The 23,622-nt window shown below is 43.8% G+C and overlaps 1 protein-coding gene across 1 annotated transcript; it reads right to left on the bottom strand.

The window, feature by feature from the left end:
- Positions 1-9,688: 9,688 nt before the first annotated feature.
- Positions 9,689-17,287, bottom strand: SMIM23 (small integral membrane protein 23). The gene is made up of 4 exons (XM_008065686.1): positions 17,198-17,287; positions 10,401-10,452; positions 10,127-10,194; positions 9,689-9,901 (listed from the first exon to the last, which is right to left on the bottom strand). The coding sequence occupies exons 1-4, from the start codon at positions 17,285-17,287 to the stop codon at positions 9,689-9,691; spliced, it is 423 nt and encodes a 140-aa protein (XP_008063877.1).
- Between the last annotated feature and the right edge of the window lie 6,335 nt (positions 17,288-23,622).

Raw genomic sequence — 23,622 nt, forward strand, 5'->3', positions numbered from 1 at the left:
CAGGCAATCCACTCGCCTCGGCTTCCCAAAGCGTGGGATTACAGGCTGAGCCACTGAGCCCGGGTCTCACTATGATTTTAACTTGCATGTCCCAGATGAGCAGTGAGCACATTTCTCCTGCTTATTGTCCACTCATGCAACTTTTTTTTGAAATATCTTCTCAAACTTTGGCACATTAACACAAATTAAGTGGTCTGTCTTTTCCTTATTGATTTGCAGTTCTTCATATATTCTGGATAAGAGTCTTCTGGCAGATATATGTATTGTGAATAATTCTCCCAGTCTATGTCTTGCCTTTCATTTTCTTAATGTGTTTGTGAATGTTAGTGAATAGTTCTTCGAAGAAAAGCACTCCTTAATGCCCAACAGTGTTATGTGGGACATGGAAAAAATGCTTATGACATGGATTAAAAAAAAGGAGGATACATAGGCCAAAAGGTAATCCCAGCACTTTAGGAAGCTGAAGCAGGAAGATCCCTTGAGACCAGGAGTTCAAAAGCCTGGGCAACATAGTGAGATCTCGTCTCTAAAAAAAAAAAAATTAGCCAGGTGTGGTGGTGTGTGCCTATAGTCCCAGCTACTAGGAGGTCTGAGGTGGAAAGATTGAGCCCAGAAGGTCAAGGCTGTGCAGTTCAGCCTGCATGACAAAGTGAGACCCTGTCTCAAAACAAAAAAAAAAACACAATCTCCCACCCAAAAAAACCCTACTCACACATGAAAAGAAGGTTACAAAATTGTATTTGCAATTTTGACTTTAACTATTTCAAAATATTCATTAAAAAACCTGGAAGGAAATAACATAAAACATGGCTTTGGCTGACCTCTCCTGATACTTTTAAAAATTATGGTAGACTGCGCATAACATAAAATGTACCACATGCAATATTTCCATTACCACTATCTAATTCTAGAATTTTCTCATCACCCCAGATGGAAACCCCCCTGCCCATTAAACAATCTACGCATTCCCTCATCTCCCTAGCTCCTGGCCGCCACTAATCTGCTTTTTGTTTCTATTCTTTTGCTATTAAAGAAATATCTATATATATACTTTCCTGTGTTTTTTTCTCCTGGATTTTTGCTAAAAAGTGTCTTGATAAGCAAAATAAAACAGAAGCAAGAGCAACAGGCAGAGGAAAAGCATGAGAGAGAGGAGGTGGTAGAATTCACTTTGCAGCAACAGCTGATGTACTCAACTCTGAGGGCACCTGCAGGACTCCTCTGGCATGAGTCTCCCAACCACCCTGGCAGGCAGGCTCTGATATGATGCCCCATATCACACATGATGCGAAGTCTCTTCCCAGATCCCAGGGAATCTGCTTTGTCTGACCTTCCCTCCTCCAGCACTCTGGGAACTCTGTGAAGGCAGACACCATGCTGGTTCTGGTCTCCAAGATGGTTCTCTCCAAGATGGCTCCAGCTCTCCCTCGTGGTCACTAAGCGTTGTTGAGTGGATGATTGCATGTGTGCGAGAAAGCTACCTTCCTCTAGAGTCCTTGGGTGCTGCCGCATTAGCTCTTCCTCCTCATTGCTTTGTTGAGATCCTCCTTAGAGCACAACCGGCCATGTCCAAGGCACGACCTCACGGGTACTCGAGAGTGAAAAGAATCAGATGGTCTCAGGGTGTAACCTTGAGTCAAAGGCAGACTGGGAAGTATGGGTTCGGGGACCGAGCCGAGAGCTGTGAGGAAATATCTGAACGGTAGATTCATGAGGTCCCTCATGGCTTTAATGACCAGGGCGGGAGGAGAGAAGTAATAACGAGTGACATTTATATAGTGTGTTACAGTTTACATAACTCTCCACGCACATTACCTCATTTAATCCGGAAGGAGCCCGGGGTGGGGTGTAAGCATGTGGCCCCAGAGTTTGCCTGCATCCTGGCACCGTCACTTACTAACTGTGTGACCCTGGATTATTTAGGGACCTCATATCCCCGTTTCTTTATGTGTGCAATGAAGGCACTGATAGTAACTGTCTCATGGATTTGCTGCGATGATTAAATAAGGTCATGCCCGTAAAACACTTAGAATAGTACCTGAAGCATAGTAAACACTAAATAAAAACTGGCTATTATTACTTCATCCTCTCAATGGGCTTGGGAGATGTGTAGACATACCCCATTTTATGGGCTAGCATTATGGGACTTGGAAGGATTGGGTGACCTGTCTGGGGTCGCACAGTGGAGAAGCTGGACTGAGGGGCGGGGCTAGGACCAAGGCTGTTTGGCTCCAAAGCCCAGTCCTCTAAGCTCCTTCCTGCTGCCTCCTCTGCCATGCACCCTGTCTGGGCTCAAAGGCAAGAGAAATAAATTCTGCTGTAGTAGGCCCATGCGCTGGGATGGACCAAAGTTCCCCTGTCTCCATGAGCGAAGGGCCCATGCGATGGCACAGTTGAGAAAGCACCTTATACCCCACCAGAGTACCACAGAAATGCCAAGAATTGATGCTTTAACAAGGTATTTCCAATCTTTTTCTTCTTCCTTCCTCCCTTGTTAGATAAAGGGTCTTGCTCTGTCACCCAGGCTGTAGTACAGTGACTCACCAGAGACTTGACCTCATGGGCTCCAGTGAACCTCCTGCCTCAGCCTTCTGAATTGCTGGGACTACAGGCGTGTGCCACCATGCCCAGCTAATTTTTAACTTTTTGACTTTTTAGTAAAGACCGAATCTCACTATGTTGCCCAGGCTGGTCTCAAACTCCTGGCCTCAAGTGACTCCTCCCGCCTCGGCCTCACAAAGTGTTGGGATTACTGGCATGAGCTTCAGATTTATTCCTAGCACCTATTTCTCTTCTTTCGGACAACAGCTCCCTGATTTCTCTAGAGGAGCCACGGCTCCTCCACTCAGTGCTTCAGTGGGGCTGACTCTATTTCTGTGGAGGGATGGGCGTGTGTCACAAGTCTGCTCAATCAGGGCGTTGCGTTCCCTCAGCCCTGAGGATTAGCTGAGGAACAGCCATATGATACAACCCAAGAGAGCCACAGGGCTCAAGGGCAGGACTTTTGTCACAGCTCTCAGGGAAGAGGAATTTTCTTTCTTCTGAGGAGGCTCAGAGGATATGACAGAGGAGCCTGGCACTCCTGAAGCCATCTTGCCCCCGCAGTGGGACGGCCTGCCTGAGAAGAGGGCCAGCCCGGCGACAAGCTGAGTTGAGAGGTGGCAGGAGCAAGATGCTGTCTGTGTCCCCTGAATTTAACTGAGCCTGGACTTTTCATTTATGCACCTGCTAGGTTTCCACACTCTGCTTTACGGTCATGACGCCCCTTAATATACCAGCAGCTACTCAGAGAAGGTGGCAGTAGCCCCCTAGGACAGAAGAGGAAGCAGGCTCTAAGGCAAGAACTGCTTTGGCTGAAGCACACAGGTGCCTCCAGGGCCTTTCTGCAAGGTACAGCCACTCTACTGAGAAGGCAGCCTCAGCGCCTGGTGAAGCCCCTGTCATCTGTCTTTCCTTGCCTTCAGGCCAGGACACATTCTCCCCTGGAAATGTCACCACAGAAGGGGTCCGGCTGCCCCGGGAAAGGCGTCTTCTTTGGCTCCCTCCCGCAGGCCCCTCAGTTGTCCTCCTGACAGCCAGATTGGAGCCAAATCGGATTTAGTGCATTTCACAATTCTGTTGAACAAATTTGTGGATTAAGGGAACAAATTAAATCCACATTTTTATTTGACACCATCAAAAATATGACATGCAGACAGGAAATGGACGTTCCCAGCCTTGGAATAGATTCAGTGGAGCCCAAATCCTTGCTTTTTAGAAGTTTATTATTTATTTTAAAAATAATTTTCCCAAGTCTGATTCTCACAAAGACATTTGCCAGTCTGGTACTGAATCTCCTCTGATACCTGGGGTCTGGTCTGTAGGCTGAGGCTAGGGCACGGTGCCCACATCTGAGATGTGATCTCCTCTGCCCACCCCATCATTCGCTCTCTCCGGTGTCCCCACAATTCCTCCTTGGCCATAGCCTGGTGTGAATTCCAGCATTTTTGTAGAGCTGTTCTAACAGATTTTCCTGTTAGTGCCAACCTGAGTGCCCCGTGCCTTCCAGGGACTCTTAGTTAGGCCAATACATATTTATGTGGCTCATTGGCAACTAATTAGGTGCCTTTGGCACTTCATCCAATGGCTTATAAATCAACAGAGAGATTTTGTTTCTCCCACCTTTGTTTCTTGGCTTCCCAGCAGAAAGATAAGCTATCAGTGGGCCGGGAACACGATTTCTACTTCTCTGTATACGTGTACACTGCATGTAGTAGCATGCAATGAATATTTATGGCCTTATAAATTCAATCGGCATATGATTACTTAACAATAAAGCAAGAGCTTTTCCAGGGAGAAAAGACATCTTGGCTGGGCTTAACGGAATGGCCGGGAAGAACACTGACTTACTGTGAGGGCTCTGATGCCAGACAGGTTTGAACTCTGACTCCCCACTTACCAAGTGTATGATGTTAACCATGATGCCATCTCTCTGTGCCTCACTTTTTATCTCATATAATGAAAACACCAATAGCGCCTGACAAATCCCCTAAAACATTGCTGGAACACAGAGGAAATCTCTAAATGCTGGCTATCATAATTTTGTCATTTCTTCCAAATAAAAACCTTATATTCTTAAGAAATACACAATGCTGACACACATGTAGCCCTTACCTCATCCAGCTTTTGCCTACACTATCAGATTCTTATCTTTAAAACATGAATTACCTGAATGATTGTGTTTTTCCCCTCATTATACAAGTTGAAGGAAGAAAGAAAGCTGACTGCAAACAATAAGACAAACAAAAGAAAAGTCTGGAATAAACCAGTGTTATCAAAATAGAAGAACCCGAGGGAGCATGAAGAAGGTTGCCCAATATCTATAAAGCAAAAGAGAGATGTGAGAGAAATCCATCAATTAAAATTAATTACATGTTTTGAATGATCGCCGATGCTGACCTCATGCTCCAGGTGCCTGAAACAAAAGAAAGAAGTGCAGATAATCGGGTTGTTATGACATTTTCCCAAATGGCCACTTTCCCTTCAGCAAGACCAAGGCTGTCTCTCTTGCACTGGACTCTCGCAAACCACCTGGGCCAGGACATGAGATCATGGCTCGGGGTCCAGAGAGGAAGTCCTGAGTCCTGGCAAGGATCTGTCTACACCCAAATCTTCCACTGGGCTGATTATACTTTCTGGCAGAACCTGGATCCTCTGCACATCTCACCAGCCCCAAGTCCCTACGTGATGCCGAGCCTCTGTCCCTCACCTGGAAAACGGCAGTGGCTCGCTGAGTGGTCTTCGTGGTTTTGCCCTCTGCAGTCACCCTGTCTTGACTTTTCTATTTGCTTTTTATTTGTTTCTTCTATTAGCCTATAAACTTCTTGTTTACCAGTCAGCGGCTGGCACATGCATGGCCTAATAAATATTTCTGGATCGAATGGAAGGAGCTTTGAACAGTGGCCTTCTCAAGCAAAAGACATTTTCTCTCCCAAAGGGACATCTGCTTTGTCCATATGAAAACCAGCTCCTTCATAGGTTCTATGGGGAGCCTCATTCAAATTATAACAGACTTCAAAGTCATACAAGCAGTCGTGTGCCTCCTTTTAAGTGTGTTAGTTTGCATTTTTCACACTCAGGAATAGAAAGCAGGGAGTGAAATATCCCCCAGTAATTATTGTGGCTAATTTTGTGCTTTTGCCTATGGGGTCTCTGGTGGTCACATGCCTCCCACCTCCCACCTCCCAGCTCCTTCTCAGCAATTGTTTTCTGCTACCTCTCCCACAATGGCCCTACCTAGCTCAGGCCAGAAGTCAAGCAATTCTGCTACCCTGGCATTGACTCTAGTGCATCGACGTGCTCTCTCTCTGCCACATTCGTGACCACCTTGGGTGGTGGAAGTCAGGTGGTTGCAGCACAGCCCAGAGCCCCTTGGCAGGAAATGGCCCGAGGCTGTTTCCTGTGTGAGGTGGCCTTATTATAGAGCACTTCATCCTCCCCCACCTCCTGCTGCAGCTGACTGGTTCAGGATGCTCACCCCAGGGTCATCCCAGAGGCTGGCTGGCATATAGGAAGCTCCAGCTAGGGACGGGGCAGTCATCTCCTACCTGGAATATGACCTGGGAAAAGTGGCAGAATCACATGGTTGGTAGAAGTTGGAAGTTCGTGAGAAAGGGAACGGCTGTGTGGGGCCAGGAGCCAATGAGAGTTATAGCGAATCGGAGGTGGAAGAGCTCATCTGAAGAAGAGACACAAGACTTGGAAGCAGGAAGAGATGGAGCAGACACACACAGGAGGCCGGCACCAGAATGGCAAGTCAAGGAAAGCTGGCATGTCAGAGGGAAGCTCCAGGAACTCCGGCAGCTGGGCCTGGGACCACCTTGCACTCCTAATACCTTCTCGCTCCAATCTCCACCATCACAGCTCATGGGTTGTGCCTAGGTTTTAGGAAGACTCTGGCTCACTTGTTGCACCATGATAAATCCTCATTGCCTGAGTGGCCCTAAGTGACTCCCTGTCCTTTATGGGCTCACAAGCCAACAACAAAAGAGACTGCCAGCAAGGGGTTGGGCACCCTGGCATGGGTTGTTCCATTAGGCCCTGTGTGTTGAAAAGCACTGGGGGTAGTGTCCAAATAGCTAGCCCCTCTGCCTCCACAGGGGAGGTTCAATTCCTCAAGGATCCAGCTCCATATTTTCTTTTTTTTATGTATCCTTCCCCAACTTTATATACATATATAAATATACACATTTTATCAATATATTTATAACTATATGCAATATAAAACTTTATATGCAATATAAAATATATAAGTATATGTAATATATAAATATAATATAAATGATGTAGCTATAACCCCATATGGTAATATGTAAGTATAAATTCATGACAATATCAATCATCCTTCCTGTAAAACTCTTGCTGAAATAAGTGCAAATGAGAAAAAACAGATTCTGGTTCCCAACCCCTGCCAGACATTCAAAGTGGAAAAACTGGGATTAGATTTTGTAAAGATTTTTTTCCTGTCCCAAATGGCAACTGATTGTTCCCTCCTGGCAAACAAATTGCTGTGCCGTCCCCTGTAAGTCAGATATCCTCTGAGATTTGTGTAACTGAGACCCCCATGACTTTCCGAGGACTTGAGGTAATTATGGGCACATGTGTAACAACTCCTTCAAAATTAAAAACAAACAAAAATCATAGAAAGGGGAAAATAATGCCAATGAAGCTGATATAATTCCAATAGTAAACAACTAAACTCCAACTTTCCTGGAAGTGATGAGAAAAAGGGAAAAGCCAAGATAAATAGGTTCATTGTTTAATCAAAATAAATGAATCAAAAGAGAGAGGCAGTTTCTTGGTACTATTTTTAAAAATTAGGTCACTCATAATTTTAACATAGTAATACTGCTATTTTTGCTTATACACATTGATTCCAGTCTTTGCAAGCAAAATATAATTTTATTTTCAAAAATATTTGAGTAGGTAAAACATTCACATAGATTGAATGAAAAGGATGAAGTGTATGGTGTAAAGCTTTCTTCCCATCCTTGTCACACATCTGCCCAGTTTCAAATTCCCTCAGCCCCAGGTTTGTAATTTTCTGAAATTTCTAAGTCATATTAACAACATCAATATCAACAACAACAACAACAATATATATATATATATATATATATATATATATATTTCTATCTCCCATTTCCTTTTTGCACCCTGGTTTTTTCACTTAATCCTATCTTGTAGTCCTATCCATACCAGTAGAAGGAAAGTCCATTAGGGCTATTTTGACAAAATACCTTAGATTAATTTATAAACCATAGAAGTTGATTACTCACAGCTCTGGAGCCTGGAAAGTCTGAGATCAAGGATCCCGCAGATTCAGTGTCTGGTGAGCGACCATTCCTCATAGAAGGAGCCTTCTAACTGTGTCCTCACAAGGCTGAAGGACAAACAGGCTCCCACAAGCCTCTTTTATGGGGCACTAATTCCATTCACGAGGGCAGAGCCCTGATGGCCTAACCACCTCCTAAAGACCCCACCTCTTAACACTATCACCCTGGGTATTAGGTTCCCACAAATGAATTTTGGAGGAACCCCAACATGCAGACCATAGCAGAAAGCTTCCTCATATTCTTTTACAGCTATATGATCCCTCATTGTCTGCACGTCCTAGACCTTATTTAACCAGAGATTGACTGATATCATTTGGGTTGCTTCTCATGAGGCAATTATCCAGACATTGCCTCTTTCCCTCATATCTGGCTTCTTTCTGCCCCTCCCCCAGGGAACAGCCCATGGCTGAGGTTGTTCTGCGGGATATGCATATTCCCTGAAACATATCAAGTGATGCAGGTCACCAATCAACCCAAAGACAATGTAGTCACCACACTTAATCAGTGTGGTTGTAAACACTGTGTAGGAGTTTGAATAACTAACTTCCTTGACAATAAAACGGTTTGCTGTGCTGTCCTGAGGTACCAAGTCTTTCATTAATGACCTGCTTCCATCATCTCCCATAAGTAAGGTCTCTCCCTGCTGGGGACTTTTTTGGAATAGGTAAGCATTGTGCGGAAGCCCTCTCAGATCTGAGGCTACCGTGTTACAACTGGCGTTGTTGGCAGGATATTTCAGAGAAGCCCTTCCACCCTGCCCACCTGCCTCCAGTAACCGAAGGAGAGACATCTGCTGGGGGCAATCCTATAAATCCTATACATGAAGCTAGGGTGAGTGATCTTATACATATGGACTTTCATCCATGTGCAAATGTAGCTGTGAGACAAATTCCCAGAAGCCGATTTCTGGGTCAGAGTGAATTAATGCAGCATTGGGTGCCGTGGCTCACGCTTGTAATCCCAGCACTTCGGGTGGCTGAGGCAGGAGGATCGTTTGAACCCAGGAGTTTAAAGACCAGCCAGGGCAACATAGCGAGACCTCATCTCTACAAAAAAATAAAAAAATTAGCTGGATGTGGTGGTGTGTGCCTATAGTCCCGGCTATTTAGGAGGCTGAGGCGGGAGGATCACTTGAGCCCAGGAGGTTGAGGCTGTGGTGAGCAGTGATTGTGATCGTGCCACTGCATTCCAGCCTGGGTGACAGAGTGAGACCCTGACTCAAAAAAAAAAAAAAAAAAAAAGAATGCATATGTAAATTTGCTAGCTATCCCCAAATTGCCCTGCTTAGGGATTTTAATACCGTGTGCTTCAACCAGCAGAGTCAGATGGCTGAGTGCCACCGATACCCATACGCTCAGCCAGGACCAGTATCCTCCTGTAACACATCAGGGAGGAAAGGCACCATCTCTGTGCCAGACACACTCTCTGTGCATACACTAGGCATATTCCATCTTCCTGTGAGGCAACGTGTGTTCCCTGATTTTTTCTAAATGAGGAGAGACTGAGTCTCACAGAGGTTAAGGGAATGTGCACGACATCTCAAACCAGCAGAAGAGTCGTGAACCCTTGGCTGGCTCTGAAGCCTGCGTTGGTTCCTGGGCTGTGGCCATGGTGCGAGGGAGGACATCTCAGCAGGGCTCTAGGTCCTCCTGAGGCTCCTTCTATCAGAGCTCGTGGGGAACAGCAGATGACATTTCCCAGCTACTTTATTTTCTTGCCTGCTAAGAGTTTCAAGTGTCAGAGCTCTGCCCTGCTTGAAGGCGGCCCTGGCAATCCATGCCCCTCTGTCTCCTCCCCAGGCCTTGCCCTGCCCCTCACATGTGACATTTGCAGGCAGGGCAGGACTCCTCCCAGTGCTGCTCTCCCAGAAGAGTGTCCAGCCATAGGTCCAGGTCCCGCACCAGCTGCTCCAGCTCTCGCACCTCTTCCTCTAACTTCTCCAGGAAAATATGCAAGCTCTCCTTCAACCACTTCCTGGTGGCCTTTATAGGCTCTTCTGCGGGATCATCGGTCTGATGCTCAAGCCCCTGAAAGGCAGGCACCAAAGCTGCGTCTTGAACTCTTTTATGTAGGCCCCTTTACCGTTGGTTTCAGAAAGGTCCCTGGGCCTTTGCACATGCTATTTGTTCTGTGTGTAGTACCGATCTTTTCCTGGCCAGCCCCATAGACTTCGTGACCCACCTTGTCAATGACATCTCCTCTGGGAAGCCTTCCCTGATTGCCTCACCTCAGTACCTTGCTGAATATGTTACCTGGGAAGCCACAAGATTCTGGTAGTAGTTACAGTCTCTGATCCTTTCTGACGCCTCCCAATCTCTTCCTGAAACAGGCACAAACATCACCTCGTAAGGACAAATGAACAGTAATTGAAAGCACCAACGTGGTTGATCATCCCAGTGAGAGGAAGGGGGGTAGGGTAGGAGAAGGCAGGTTATGATGTTTCCTTAACGTGCAGCCATCTCCAGAATACTCCACCAGATTCCCCGTGGACCCAGCCCCATCTTTTTGAGACCCCAGGATGCTCACCTGTTATCCCTGTGCTCAAGTACAGCACCAAGACCAGCAACGCCAGCAGCGTCTGAGGGCAAGAGGAGGAGGAGGAAAAGGAACATGGATGTGAATTCCCTCCAGGGCCCCTTGCTTCTGTCACAAAAGGCCAGATATGGCAGTGCTGTAAGACAATTTTTCAGGCTCACCGTTTTTTTCTAGTTATCTAAGTCACACATGCTTATGACAAAACCCCAAACACGGGGGAAATAGATAACGTGGCAACTTACTGACATTTAATTTGTGTTTTCCCTCCTTTCTCCCTCTGAGAAGGAAAGCCCACCACCTTTTCTCATTCTTTGCCTCATTTAAAAATTTTTTTATTTTAACTGATCTTTTTTTTTTTTGAGTTGGAGTCTCACTCTGTCTCCCAGGCTGGAGTGCAGTGGCACTGGGTTCCAGTGATCCTTCCGCCTCAGTGTTCCAAGTAACCAGAACTACAGGCGCACGCTACCACTCCCAGCTACTTTTCTAGTTATTGTAGAGATGAGGTCTTGCCAAGTTGCTCGGGTTGGTATCGAACTCGTGGGCTCAGGCCATCCACTCGCCTTGGCCTCCCAAAATGCTGGGATTACAGGCTGAGCCACTGAGCCCGGCTTAACTGATCTTTAAAAGGAATCAACTTTATTGTGGTATAATTTACATGCAATGAAATGCACACATTTAAATTGGACTTTCAGCCGGGCATGGTGGCCCGTGCCTGTAATTTCAGCATGTTGAGAGACCAAGGCAGGAGGATTGCTTGAGCCCAAGAGTTCGAGACCAGCCTGGGCAACATAGCAAGACTTCATCCTTACAAAAAAAATAGAGTTTGATGAATTTTGACTATATGTCTATAACTGTGAACTATCACCCTAATCAAGGCAGAGAACATTTTCATCATCTTAGAAAGTCCCCTCATACCCTTTTGCCCAGTCAGTTCCCTCCTTACTGCCACCTACCAGAGAGAACCACTCATGTGTTTTATCACTGTGGAGTAGTTTTGCCTGCTTCATAACTTCATGCAAATGAAACCACATAGTATATATGCTCTTGTGTTTAGTTTGTTTTGTTCAACATAATGTTTCTGAGACACCTCTATGTTTTTTTGTGTTCAGTTTTATTGGTGAGTATTTATATTGTTATTATTTTATTGATGAGTGTTTATATTATATAAATGCTGCACAATTAATCTCTTCACCTGTTGATGGACTCTTGGGTTGTTTCCAGTTTGGGGCTATTTTGAATAAAAGTGCTAGGAACACTCATGTACAAATCTTTGTGTGGACATGTGTTCCCATTTCTTGGGTTAATATCCAGAAATGCAAATGCTGGGTTGTATGATAAGTGTATGTTTAATTTTGTAAGAAACCACCAGACTGTTTTCCAAATATTTGTGCATTTCACATTCCCACCAGCGTTCCAGTGGCTCCACAGCCTTGTCAACCCTTGGTGTCATTATTGCACATGTGGTGGCATTTCAATCTAGTTTCTATATGCATTTCCCCAGTGATTAATGATGCTGAGTATCTTGTCATGTGCTATTAACCATTCATAACTCACATATTTTTTGTAGTGTATCTATTTAAGCCTTTTGCCCATTTAAAAGTTTGACTATTTGTCTTATTAAGTTATAATAGTTTAAAAAAATATATCCTGGATATAAGTCTTTTGATTGTTATTTGTATTGTGAATATATTTTCTCCAGTCTGTGCTTTTTAAAAATTTTCTTACCAGCATCTTTTGAAAATGCAAAGGTTTCAGTTTTGATGAAGTCAAATTCATCAGTTTTTCCTTTTGTGGCTGTGCTTTTTGTGGGCTGTCTAGAAAATTTTGTCTACTTCAAGGTCATGAAGAGTTTCTCCTGTTTTCTTCTAGACATTTATTGTTTTCTCTTTTATATTTAAGAGTACGATCCATTTGGAGTTACTTTTTGTATATAATGTGATGTAGAAATTGAGATTTTTCGGGGGTATGGATGTCCAGTTCTAGAATTATTTAAAAGACTATAATTTTTTCTCACTGAATTACTTTGGTTTATCTACCATGTATATTCGCCATGTATTATGTGGGTCTATTACTGGATTATCTTTTGTCTCATTGATCTATATATCTATCTTTATACTGGTACTAAATCTGTGTTACTTTGCTAGGGCTGCCACACCAGAATACCACAGATTAGGTACCTAAAGCAATAGAATTTTATTTTCTCATGATTCTTGAGGCTGGAAATACAACCTCAAGGTGCTGGCAGGATTGTTTTCTGGTAAGGTCTTTCTCTTGAGCCTGCAAATAGCCACCTTCTCATTACGTCCTCACATGGCATTTTCTCTGAGTTGGCACATCCTTAGTGTCTCTTCCTCGTCTTATAGGGACACTAGTTCTATGGGATTTGGGTCCTACCCTTATGACCCCATTTAACCTCACTTACCTCCTTAAGGGCTTTATCGCCAAGTAAATCACTTTGGGGATTAGGGTTTCAACATTTTGGGAGACACAGTCTGTTCTTAATTACTACATTGTCACTGTTCTGTTCCATTGATTTTATATATCTATCTTGTGTAATGACCACACTATCTAGATTATTGCAGTTCTATACGAAGACTTGAAATCAGATAGTGTAATTTTTAAACTTTGTTCTTTTTCAAATTTGTTTTGGCTACTCTACATCCCTTGTATTTCCATATACATTTTAGAATCATCTTTTTCAGTTTCTACAATTTTGGGATTTTGACTGGTATTACAATGAACCTATGGCTCAATTTGGTAAGAAGGACTGTCTTTAAAATAGTTATTCTTATAATCCATAAACATGGTACATCTCTCCATTAGATTTTGCTTTAATTTCTCTTAACAATGCTTTATAGTTTTCAAGTGTAGTGGCCTTGTGTGTCTTTCCAAAGACTTATATATGGTTTTTGATGCCGTTATAAACAATATTTAAAAATTTTAATTTCCCAATAGTTTGTCATTAGTCTACAATAATACAATTGAATTTCTATCTTGTGACTTAATTCTAAAATTTTTTGGTAGAATTTGGGATTTTGCATATAGAAAATCAAATTGTCTTTGAAGAAAGTTTTATCTCATTCTTTCTAATATTTGTATTTGAAAAAGCCTTTTTTTTTGCCCCTTGCCTTGTATGTTGACCAGAACCACCACTAAATTATTAAATAGAAGTGGCAAAACTGGATATCCTTATCTTGCTTCATATCTTAGAAAGAGTGTAATTTTCGTCAAGTACAGAGTTGTGGACTTTTTATTGTGACTTTTATCTGGTGAAATAGTCCTCATATTCCTAGTTTTCTGATAACTTTACAATGAATGAATAAAATGCTTTTTTGTGTGTGTAACTACTGAGAGATTATATGTGTTCCTTTTTTGTGGTAAATCACATTAATTGCATTTGAATATTGAGCCAAACTTGTTCCTTCAGCAAACTTTGGTTGTCTATGATGCACTAGCCTTTTAATATTTTGCTGAATTTTAATATCTTGCTGAATTTGAGTTGCTACTTCTTGGTTAATTTTTTTTCATCAATATTCATGAGAGATTGATTAAATGTTTTTCTGTGTTTGCCAAGTTTTGGTATCAAGGTCATGTTGCCTCCTTAAAATTAGTTGATAAGGATGCTTTCTTCCTCTATTTTATGAAAGAATTTGTATAAGATTGGTATTATTTTTGTCTCAAATAATTGATAGAATTTATTGGTGAAAACTTTTGAGCCAGTAGTTATTAGGACATTCTATTTCTTCTTGAATCAGTTTTTGTAAGTAGTATTGTCTAAGAAGTTTGTCTATTTCACCTAAATTAACAAATGTGTTGGCTATCAAGTTGTTCCTAATAATAACTTAATATCCATTTAATACCATATAGGTCGTGATATCCCTCTTTCATTCATTTTAAAAAAATGTATAAAGAAAAAAGGTTGTGAAAGGAAACAAGATACTTCTTTCATTCTTTTTTTTTGAGTTGGAGTCTCACTCTGTCACCCAGACTGGAGTCCAGTGGCCACTCCTGGCCACTGCAGCCTCGACCTTCTAGGCTCCGGTGATCCTTCCACCTCAGCCTTCCGAGTAGCCGGAACTACAGGTGCGTGCTACCACACCTGGCTAATTTTTTTTTTGATTTATTGTAGAGATGAGGTCTCACCAAATTGCCCAGGCAGGTCTCGAACTCATGGGCTCAGGCAATCTACTCACCTCAGCCTCCCAAGGCGTGGGATTACAGGCTGAGCCACCGAGTCCGGCTCTTTCATTCTTGATATTGATAATTTGTGTTTTCTATGGTTTTTTTTTTTTAATAAAATTTCGTCAATTTAGTTTACCAATTTTTAAAATCTTTTCAAAAATGGTTTATTCATTTTCTTTACTGTCTGCTTTAAATTTCATTAATTTGATTTTATCTTATCATTGAGTTTAATTCTTTTTTTTTGCTTTCTTAATGTGAAAATTTTGACTCTTGCTTTAAAAGTTTATTTTAAAAATATAGGTAGGTGTGTGTATGTGTGTGTGTGTGTGTGTGTGTTTGCCTTAAATAAATAATACATTTCTTACATATCAAGTTTGTGAAGCAACATTTAGACCTGCTACTGCAACAAAGAAGATAAAAGATGTGTCTAATTTGCCTTTTCCCCACATAACCTTCTTTATAATACTAGCAACTACATTGTTAGCTTTAAAAAATAAAAATGTTACATAGCAGCAATACGATTGTTTCACAGACACAACTATAGTGGAAAGAAGCCCGACCAAAGGTACACACGGTGTGATTCCATCTGTATGAGGTTCAAGAACATAGAAAACTCATCTAGCATGCTAGACATCAGAAACATGATTACGGGGGTGGGATACTCAGTGGGAGGGGGCCCAAAGGAGCCCTCTGGGTTGCTAGAAATGTTCTAGAGCTTGATCTGTGCGGTGATGGCTCGCGTGTGTACACCTGATGCAAAAGTCATCATACTGGACGTCAAGATCAAGGCCCTTTTTCTTAACAATATTCCTTAAGAACCTTTTCATGGAAAACACACAGAACTGCCTCATTCCTTCAAACGGCTAATGAGTATTTCGTGGTCTGGAAGGTCTTCTATTCATTTGCCCCTTCCTCCCCATCAATGAGCTTTACAGGTTGGTCTCTCCCCCAGCACGCTGGCTGCTAGGTTTCTATTCTGCGCTGTATGCAGATGGAGGAAGATCCTTTAATCCTTTTCCTTGTGCTTTCTTTAGTCAGGCATCAAGACAGTTCCAGGAAAAGAACTAAAGCCAGCGTTTTCAAAAGACTCATTCACTCGTGAGTTTTAGTCCTTTTCCTGGTGCTCTCTTGGTGCCTGAGCCAAATGATTTCTCCTCTCTGAGCCTCAGTTTCTACATCTGTAAAATGGATTTTGAAATATGCTGAAAAGTTTTTCAAAAAGAAAAGGTGAGTCTCCGCTGAAGAATCGATGTGGGAAACACTGCGTGAAACAAATGAAGAGGTTTTCTCTGCTGTAGGGTTTCTCAGAGTCTTCCTCACTGAGCCGGGGAAATCTCCAAGAGGGTCATGGGTATGCAGCCTTTCCCAACCACAGGATTCTTTTTAGGATTTTTCTAAAAGGAGTACTCTTGGGGTTTGGTTTTTGTGGAACCCTTTTTAGGAACAGCTGCAGCCTGATGGGAGCCTTCAAGGCCAGGTCAAACGCCACGAGGCACAGGCGCACATTTACAGTAGCAGATGAATGAGTGAAGTCTTGGTGACAGCATGTACGACAGAGGTCAGTCATTGCAGCGTCTTCTTACCCTCAGAATAAAATCCCACCCCTTTCTTCCGTGTCAAGGCCCCACCAAGCGCCTGTCTCATTGGCGCCCACATCCCTTAGCGCCCCTCCCCCATGTTGCCCCTGAGAGGCAGTGGAGCTGGGGTAACTCTTCCTCGGGGTTCTCTGTCAGGTGGACCTGATTTCAAAGGGTTCTGAAATCACATGAGTGTGGTTTCACATCTTGCTTTGTCCCAGCTGTATGGCCCTTTTGCCTTTCTGAGCCTCAGTCTACCCATCTGTGAATGAGGTCGATAGCAGCTACCTCTCAGGAATGTTCTAAGACAAGAGTGAAGAGGGGGCGGAGGCATAGCAAGCATTAATATTCTTTTTTTTTGAATCAGGGTCTCATTCTGTCACCCAGGCTGGAGTATTGGCTCTATGGCTCACCACAACCTCTCTACCTCCTGGGCTCCAGTGTTCCTTCCACCTCAGTATACTAAATAGCTGGGACTACAGGTGCACGCCATCAGGCCGGCTAATTTTTTGATTTGTTGCCCAGTTTGGTCTCGAGCTCCTGGGCTCAAGTAATCTGCTGGCCTCAGCCTCCCCAAGTGCTGGGATTTCAGGCATGAGCCACCGCACCCAGCCAATGTTCTCCATTTTGACAAAATCTCACCAAGGTCTGAATTTCAGCCTTGAGAAGGAAATCTCCAGGAGTTCTTCAGTTTAGAAGTATGATCCTATTTCGGTTCGTCCATTCATTCAGCAACTATTATGCACCAAGCACCATTCCAGGCACTAGGGATTAAGCAGGAAACTAAACAAAAATCCCAGCTCTCCTGGAACACACCCTCTGCTGGCAGTGCAGACCATTAAATACCATAGGGTCAGTACTGACTTGAGCTAGTTGTGCTTAAGACCCTATGTTGTGCTCCGGTAGGTTGAACTCTAGGCAGAGTTGGATCCAAGGCCCATTCTGGACTTTGAGGGCCTCACTGTCTGTCTGGAGTGGCAAAGGGAGTCCTGATGGGAGGGAAGCAGCATGTACCTGGCCTGGCCTCACCTGCTTCTTGTCCTCATGGTGGCTGCCCCTCCTCTGTTCAAAGGGCCCGGCTGCCACCCGCCCCCTGCCATCTATCTGCTGGATTGCCATGGGCTCAGGTCAGACTGCCTGGGTGGTCCCAGGTCTCCCCACGACACCTTTCCCCTCCCCCACCTCTGGTCACCAGGCAACCTGGGAGCATTGTGCTCTGATGTCACAGAAGGTGGGTCACAGCAAGGCACCCACTTTGCCACCACCCTGATTTTTAAGCCCCTTCCCTCACATTTAAAAAAAAAAAAAAAGAATGTAGAAGACAAAGACCAGAAAGAAACATATCAAAAGACTATATTTCGGGACAATGATGTTTTTTATCTCTTTTTCTCTCTATATGCAAGTTTTTTTTTTTTTGAGTTGGAGTCTCACTCTGTCACCCAGACTGGAGTGCAGTGGCCGCTCCCGGCCACCGCAGCCTCGACTTGCCAGGCTCCGGTGATCCTTCCGCCTCAGCCTTCCAAGTAGCTGGAACGACAGGCGCGCGCTACCACGCCTGGCTCATTTTTTATTTATTGTAGAGATGAGGTAATAAAATGCGAATCCTAAAACATAACAACAAGGAAAGATATTTTTAATTGAAGAATTTATGGGAACAATTGTAGGTTCACATGCAGTTGTAAGAAATACTACACAGAGACTCTGGGTACCCATACCCAGTTTTCCCCCAATGGTGGCATCTTGCATCACTGTAGTAGATATCCCAGACAGGATACTGAAATGGATAACATCTACTAATTTTATTCAGACTTCCCCAGTTTCACATGTACGTGTGTGTGTGCGTGTGTGTGTGTGTGTGTGTGTGTGTGTAATCCTAAGCAATTTTGTCACACCTGTAGTTCATCTGACTCAGCTCTGCAGGCTGTATAAGAAGCATGGCACCAGCATCTGCTTCTGGAGAGAGCTTCAGGAAGCTCCCACTCATGGCAGAATGGGGAGGAGAACAGGTGTGTCACATGGTAAGAGCGGGAGCAAGAGAGATAGAGAGAGGGGAGGGATGCCAGGCTTTTAATCAACCCTTGAATGAACTATCAAAGAGAGAACTTACTCATTACAGGGGAAAGGACACCAAGCCACTTGTGAGGGATCTGCCCCCATGGCCTGAACACCTCCCACTAGGCCCAAACACTTCCAACATTGGGGGGCACGTTTCAGCAGGATACTTGGAGGGGACAGACATCCAAATGACATCATGTCAAGTCACAGAATTCCAAAACTACCTCTGTGAGGCTGCTGCCTCCCCTGCCCACCCCCACTGTTTCTAACTCCTGGAAACCACCAATCTGTTCTCTATTTCTAAAATTTTGCCAATTCAAAATGTCATATAAATGGAATCGAATGGTATATAACCTTGGAGGACTGACTTTTTTCCCCCCTTACATGGTATAATTCCCTGGAGACTTGTTCAATTTGTTGCCTGTATCAGGAGTTCACTCCTTTTTATGGCAGAATGGTATTTCATAAAATGTGTATACCACAGTGTGCTCAATCATTTACCCACTGAAGGACCGTTTTCAAAACCTAGCTCTCTCCAGTTTTGGGGTTCTTATGAATAAAGTTGGTATGAACATTCTTGTACAGGGTTTCTCTGGGATAAATGCCTAAGAGTGCAATTGCTGGGTTATAAAGTGATCACATGATATTTTAATAAAAACCTGTCAAACTGTTTTCCAGAATGGCTGTCCCACTGGACATTCCCACCAGCAGGGTATGAGGATTCAGTTTCTCCTCATCTTTAATAACATTTGGTGTTTTTACTATTTTCTTATTTTAGCACTTTTGATAGATGTCTAGTGACGCCTCAGTGTGGTTTTAGTATGTATTTCCCTAAGAGCTAATGATGCTGAACATCTTTTCATCTGCTTATTTGCCATCTGTATGTCCTCTTTAGTGAAGTATCCAAGCTTTTTGCCCACTTTCCTTTTCTTTCCCTCCATCCCTCCCTCCCTCCCTCCCTCCCTCATCTTTTCTTCTTTCTTTACTTTTTTTTTTTTTTAACCTCTGTCACCCAGGCCTCCTGGGCTCAGGCAATCTTTCTGCCTCAGTCTCTCAAGTAGCTGGGAATACAGGTGTGCGCCACCATGTCCAGATAATTTTTTGATTTTTTGTAGAGAAAGGATTTTGCCATGTTGCCCAGACTGATCTCAGACTTCTGGGCTCAAGCAATCCTTCGTCCTCAGCCTCCCAAAGTTCTGGGATTACAGGCGTGAGCCACTGCACCTGGCCCTTTTGCCCACTTTCTAATTGGACTGGTTTTTGGAGAGCTGAGTTTTGAGAATTCTTTGTTTATTTTAGATACTAGACCTTCTTTGAATATATGGTTTGTAAATATCTTCTCCCAGTCTGTAGCTTACCTTTTCATTTTTTTCACAAGAACCTTTGCAGAGAAAAAGTTTTACATTTTGATGAAGTCCAATTTATCATTTTTTTCTTTTATGAATTGTGCTTTTTGTCAAGTCAAAGAATGCTTCAGCTAGCCCTGGGTCTCAAAGATTTTTCTTTCTTTCTTTCTTTTTTTTTTTTACTTGAGTCTCACTCTGTCGCCCAGGCTGGAGTGCAGTGGCACACTCCTGGCCACCACAGCCTCCATTTGCTAGGCTCTGGTGATCCTTCTGCCTCAGCCTTCCAGTAGCCAGAACTACAGGCATGCGCTACCATGCCTGGCTAATTTTTTATTTATTGTAGAGATGAGGTCTCCCCAAGTTGCCCAGGCGGGTCTCAAAATCTACTCGCCTCAGCCTCCCAAAGTGCTGGGATTACAGGCTGAACCACCGAACCTGGTCAGATTTTTCCTATTTTTTTTTTTTTTAGTTTAAAAATTTTATGCTTTATATTCCAGCTCATGATTTATTTGGAATTAATTTTTGTCTAAGGTGTGAGGCTTAAGTCAATGTTCACTTTTTGTGTATGACATCCAATTGTTTCAGTACCATTTGGTGGAAATGCTGTCCTTCCTCCTTTGAATTGCTTTTGCACCTTTGTTAAAAAACAATTGAGCTTCTTTGCATGAATCTGTTTCTGGCTTCTCTACTTTGTTTCATTGATCTACAACATGTATTTATCCCTGAATGAATACCACACTGTCTTGATTACTAGACAGTGAGCTTTAATATCTAGGAGAGTAATTTTTCCCAGTTTATTTTTCTCTGTCAAGATTGTTTTAGCCTTTCCATATAAGCTTTAGGATAAGCTTGTCTGTGTCTACAAAATACTCTGCTGGCTGGGATTGTGATAGAAATTGCATTTAACCAGTAGATCCCTTGGGAAGAATTGATAGCCTTGCTAGGCTGTGTTTTCCAGTCCATGAACACATATGCTTCTCTGTTAATTTAGGTCTTCTTTGTTTTCCTTTATGAGCATTTTGTGATTTTCAGCATGTAGATCGTGTATACGTTTTGTTAGCTGTATATATAAATATTTCATTTTCTTTAGAGTTTCCACTTGCTTCAAAAGCCCCCATGTACCCCAAAAAACTTCATATGTTGATAAGTCATTACTTTTCCACATTTTTTGAAATAACTTTTCCAAAGTTATACGCACACAGCTTCTGATTAGCGTCCAGATAATTTGTGTGTCGAGAACTGTTCTCTAGGCATCTTGCTAGGCTATTTTACTGTGTCTTCTCTAGGATGGGATTCTGTGGGTAGTTGGGGATTGAATCTGTTTTACGAACTGGTATAGTTCTAATGCCCAGTCTGCAGGCTGTGACGTAGTAAAAGTTCAGTACAAATATTTGTTGAAGGAATGATCAGTGAACAGTCTCAGACTGTGAGCTCTGAGAGGCCAGGAGCTGTGTCTGGTGGACACATTTTTGTGCTCGCGATACTTGGCTCAGTAAATGTTTGCGAATGAGTAAAGCAGGTGGTATGACTTTTATTTTACCAATGAAGCATACCCTGCCATGTACTGAGTACCTACTGTGTGCCAGACCCAGGCTAAGTGCTTTCCATAGGTTGCTTCACCGAATCCTCACAAATGCTCTGAGAGGTTGGGACTGTTAGTCTCTCTGCTGGGGACGTTCTGCTCCTTACCCTGCCTGAGTACAAGTCTATTTAACTGCAAAATCTTTTAGTTTACCATAAGAAGTTAATGTAATTTCAGCCCAGAGCAAAGAAAGTTGCCATTCTTGTAACCCTTTGTGGCTTTAATGTTGGTAAGTAGATGTGAAGTTCCCTTTTTTTTATTGAGTCGGTGGTCTCATTGTGTCGCGCAGGCTGGAGTGCAGAGGCATGATCACGGCTTACCACAACCTTGACCTCTTGGGCTCAGGTGCTCCTTCTGTCTCAGCCTCCAAGTGGCTGAGGCTAGAGGTATGCACCACCATACCCAGCTTTTTTTTTTTTTTTTTCTTTTTGTAGAGATGAGGTCTCACTGGGTTCAAGCAATCCTCCCTCCTTGGCCTCCCAAAGTGCTGGGATTATAAGCATGAGCCGCACCTGGTTCCTGTTAAACTTTTTGAATATTAAACATAGCTACATTTCCTCCTGCTCTTTCAGCCCCATGACTACCCAGTGTGGCACCCCAGGCTTTTCACATAAGCTCCACTCCTTCTTCTCTCTTGTATCCTTATATTATTATTACCACCTACAGCAAAGATATGCCAATAATTTTCTGAGTTACCGGACACTGTGTGCAGTGCTTTACATGATTATTACAACTCTAAGAGGTAAATAATATTTGTATCCCTATTTTACAGATGGGGAGACTGAGGCTTAGAATGATTAAGTCACTTTCCCAAAGTCCCACAGCTGGTAAGAGGCCAGGCTGAGATCTGAACTCCAAGATCTGATTACAGTGTGGTGACCATGAAATACTGTCCCTCCCATGAGAAGACTCAGACCAGAAAAAGAAAGGGATCTGCCCAAGATACTTGAAGGGACCCAACTCAAGCCTTTTGCCTCCCAGTTGGGGACCCTTTGAGGGCCATTTGTATCATCTTGACGATCTTGCAGCTGCTAGCCTCCACACCTTACCTGGCGGACACATTCCAAATGTCAAATGAGGATATGCGCGGGGAGTGATCATTAAGATAATTACAGTCCTGGAAAGAGGAGATGACCAGAAACATTATCTGGGAAACCCGATGAATTCTTCCAGAAAACTCCTCTGAGGAGCAGAGCTGTTGGGATTCAGTGTCAGGATGGGGAGGAGGCAGAGGGAGGGTGTCCCCACTGGGTCTCAGAGCATGTGCCCTGGGTGGAGCACTGGGGAGGGTCAGTATGGCACTGGTTGCCCCCCATTTTCCAGTAGGGGATTAGGGAGTGAGTCCATGTGGACACGAATGGGGGGGAGAGAATGAGTGGAAAACATGCAAATAAATAAAGAGATTCAGGCAAATAACGGATCAGTCTTGAAAAATGACACCTGCCAAGGGAGAAGTCTGCCCGATACCTAATGAGGGGAGGCCAAGCAGTGCTCAGTTTTGGAGTCCTGCCTCCCAAGCACATCTGGGTTCAAATCCTGGTGTCACTGCGACAGTCACTTGGGAAGGTGACGTCAGGAGTCTCAGCTATCTGAAAAATGAGGCCAAGAATATTGCATGTCTCGTGGGATTGCCAGGAAGGCCAAATGGGGCAAACTGACTGCAGAGCGCCAGGTTCAAGCTGGAGCCTCAGGAGTTTCCCCCCTCGCCCTTTCCTCCACCACTTCTCCCTCCCTCCCTACTCTCCCCCCTCCTCTCTCCCTTCTCTTCTCCCTCCCTCCGTCTCACCTCTCCTCTCATCTCTTCCCTCCCTCCTTCTCTCCCCTCCTCTGCTCCCTCCCTCCCTCTCTCATCTCCTCACCTCTCATCTCTCCTGCCTCTCTCCCTCCTTCTCTCCCCTTCCCTCCTTCCCGGTCTTCCTCCCTCTCTGTTCCCATGCCCCCTCCTTCTCTTCTCACTTCTCCAAGTACTTGACTGGCTGCTCCAGTGCCAATTCAATTTAATTCTCTCAGGAGTGTAAGAATGCAAAGACTTTATATGAAAAGTCTATCCAGAAAACTGATTGGGATGGTATAATTGGCAAGTCCGGAGAGGAGTGGGAGAGGACTCATGGGGTACAGAAAGAGAACAGGATGGCTTCCTGAAGGAGGAGGCATTGTTGGCTAGCTGGAGGGGAGGAAAAAGGCTCTCAACCTGGGCCTTGGGGAATTGCGGGGCGAGTCGAGCCTGGTTCTGGTCCCTTGCCTGGAAGAAAGACTCTTATTTATAACAAGGATTGAAAACTCAGATGCAAGCGGTACTGAACAATTAATGAAATGAGAGAGGCTGTTTGGGTGTGAAACAAAAAGGTTTGGTGGGGACTGTGGCAAGAGTATAACATGCATGTGTGTCTAGAAAGGCCAGCCAATTGCTGGCATGGGAATGTGGGGTTTGCTCACTGTGGCAAGAGCTGCTGATTTACCTTCAAGAAAAG

This window comes from Carlito syrichta, unplaced genomic scaffold, assembly GCF_000164805.1.
Source record: "Carlito syrichta isolate Samal-C Ts95f unplaced genomic scaffold, Tarsius_syrichta-2.0.1 Scaffold308774, whole genome shotgun sequence".
In the NCBI taxonomy this organism is placed as follows: Eukaryota; Metazoa; Chordata; class Mammalia; order Primates; family Tarsiidae; genus Carlito; species Carlito syrichta.

Coding starts and splice junctions, on each gene's coding strand:
- SMIM23 (XM_008065686.1), bottom strand. CDS start 17,287: ATGGCAATCCAGCAGATAGATGGCAGGGGGCGGGTGGCAGCCGGGCCC. Junction 10,453..17,197: donor ACCATGAGGACAAGAAGCAG/GTGAGGCCAGGC, acceptor TCTTGCCCTCAG/ACGCTGCTGGCGTTGCTGGT. Junction 10,195..10,400: donor CTTGAGCACAGGGATAACAG/GTGAGCATCCTG, acceptor TGCCTGTTTCAG/GAAGAGATTGGGAGGCGTCA.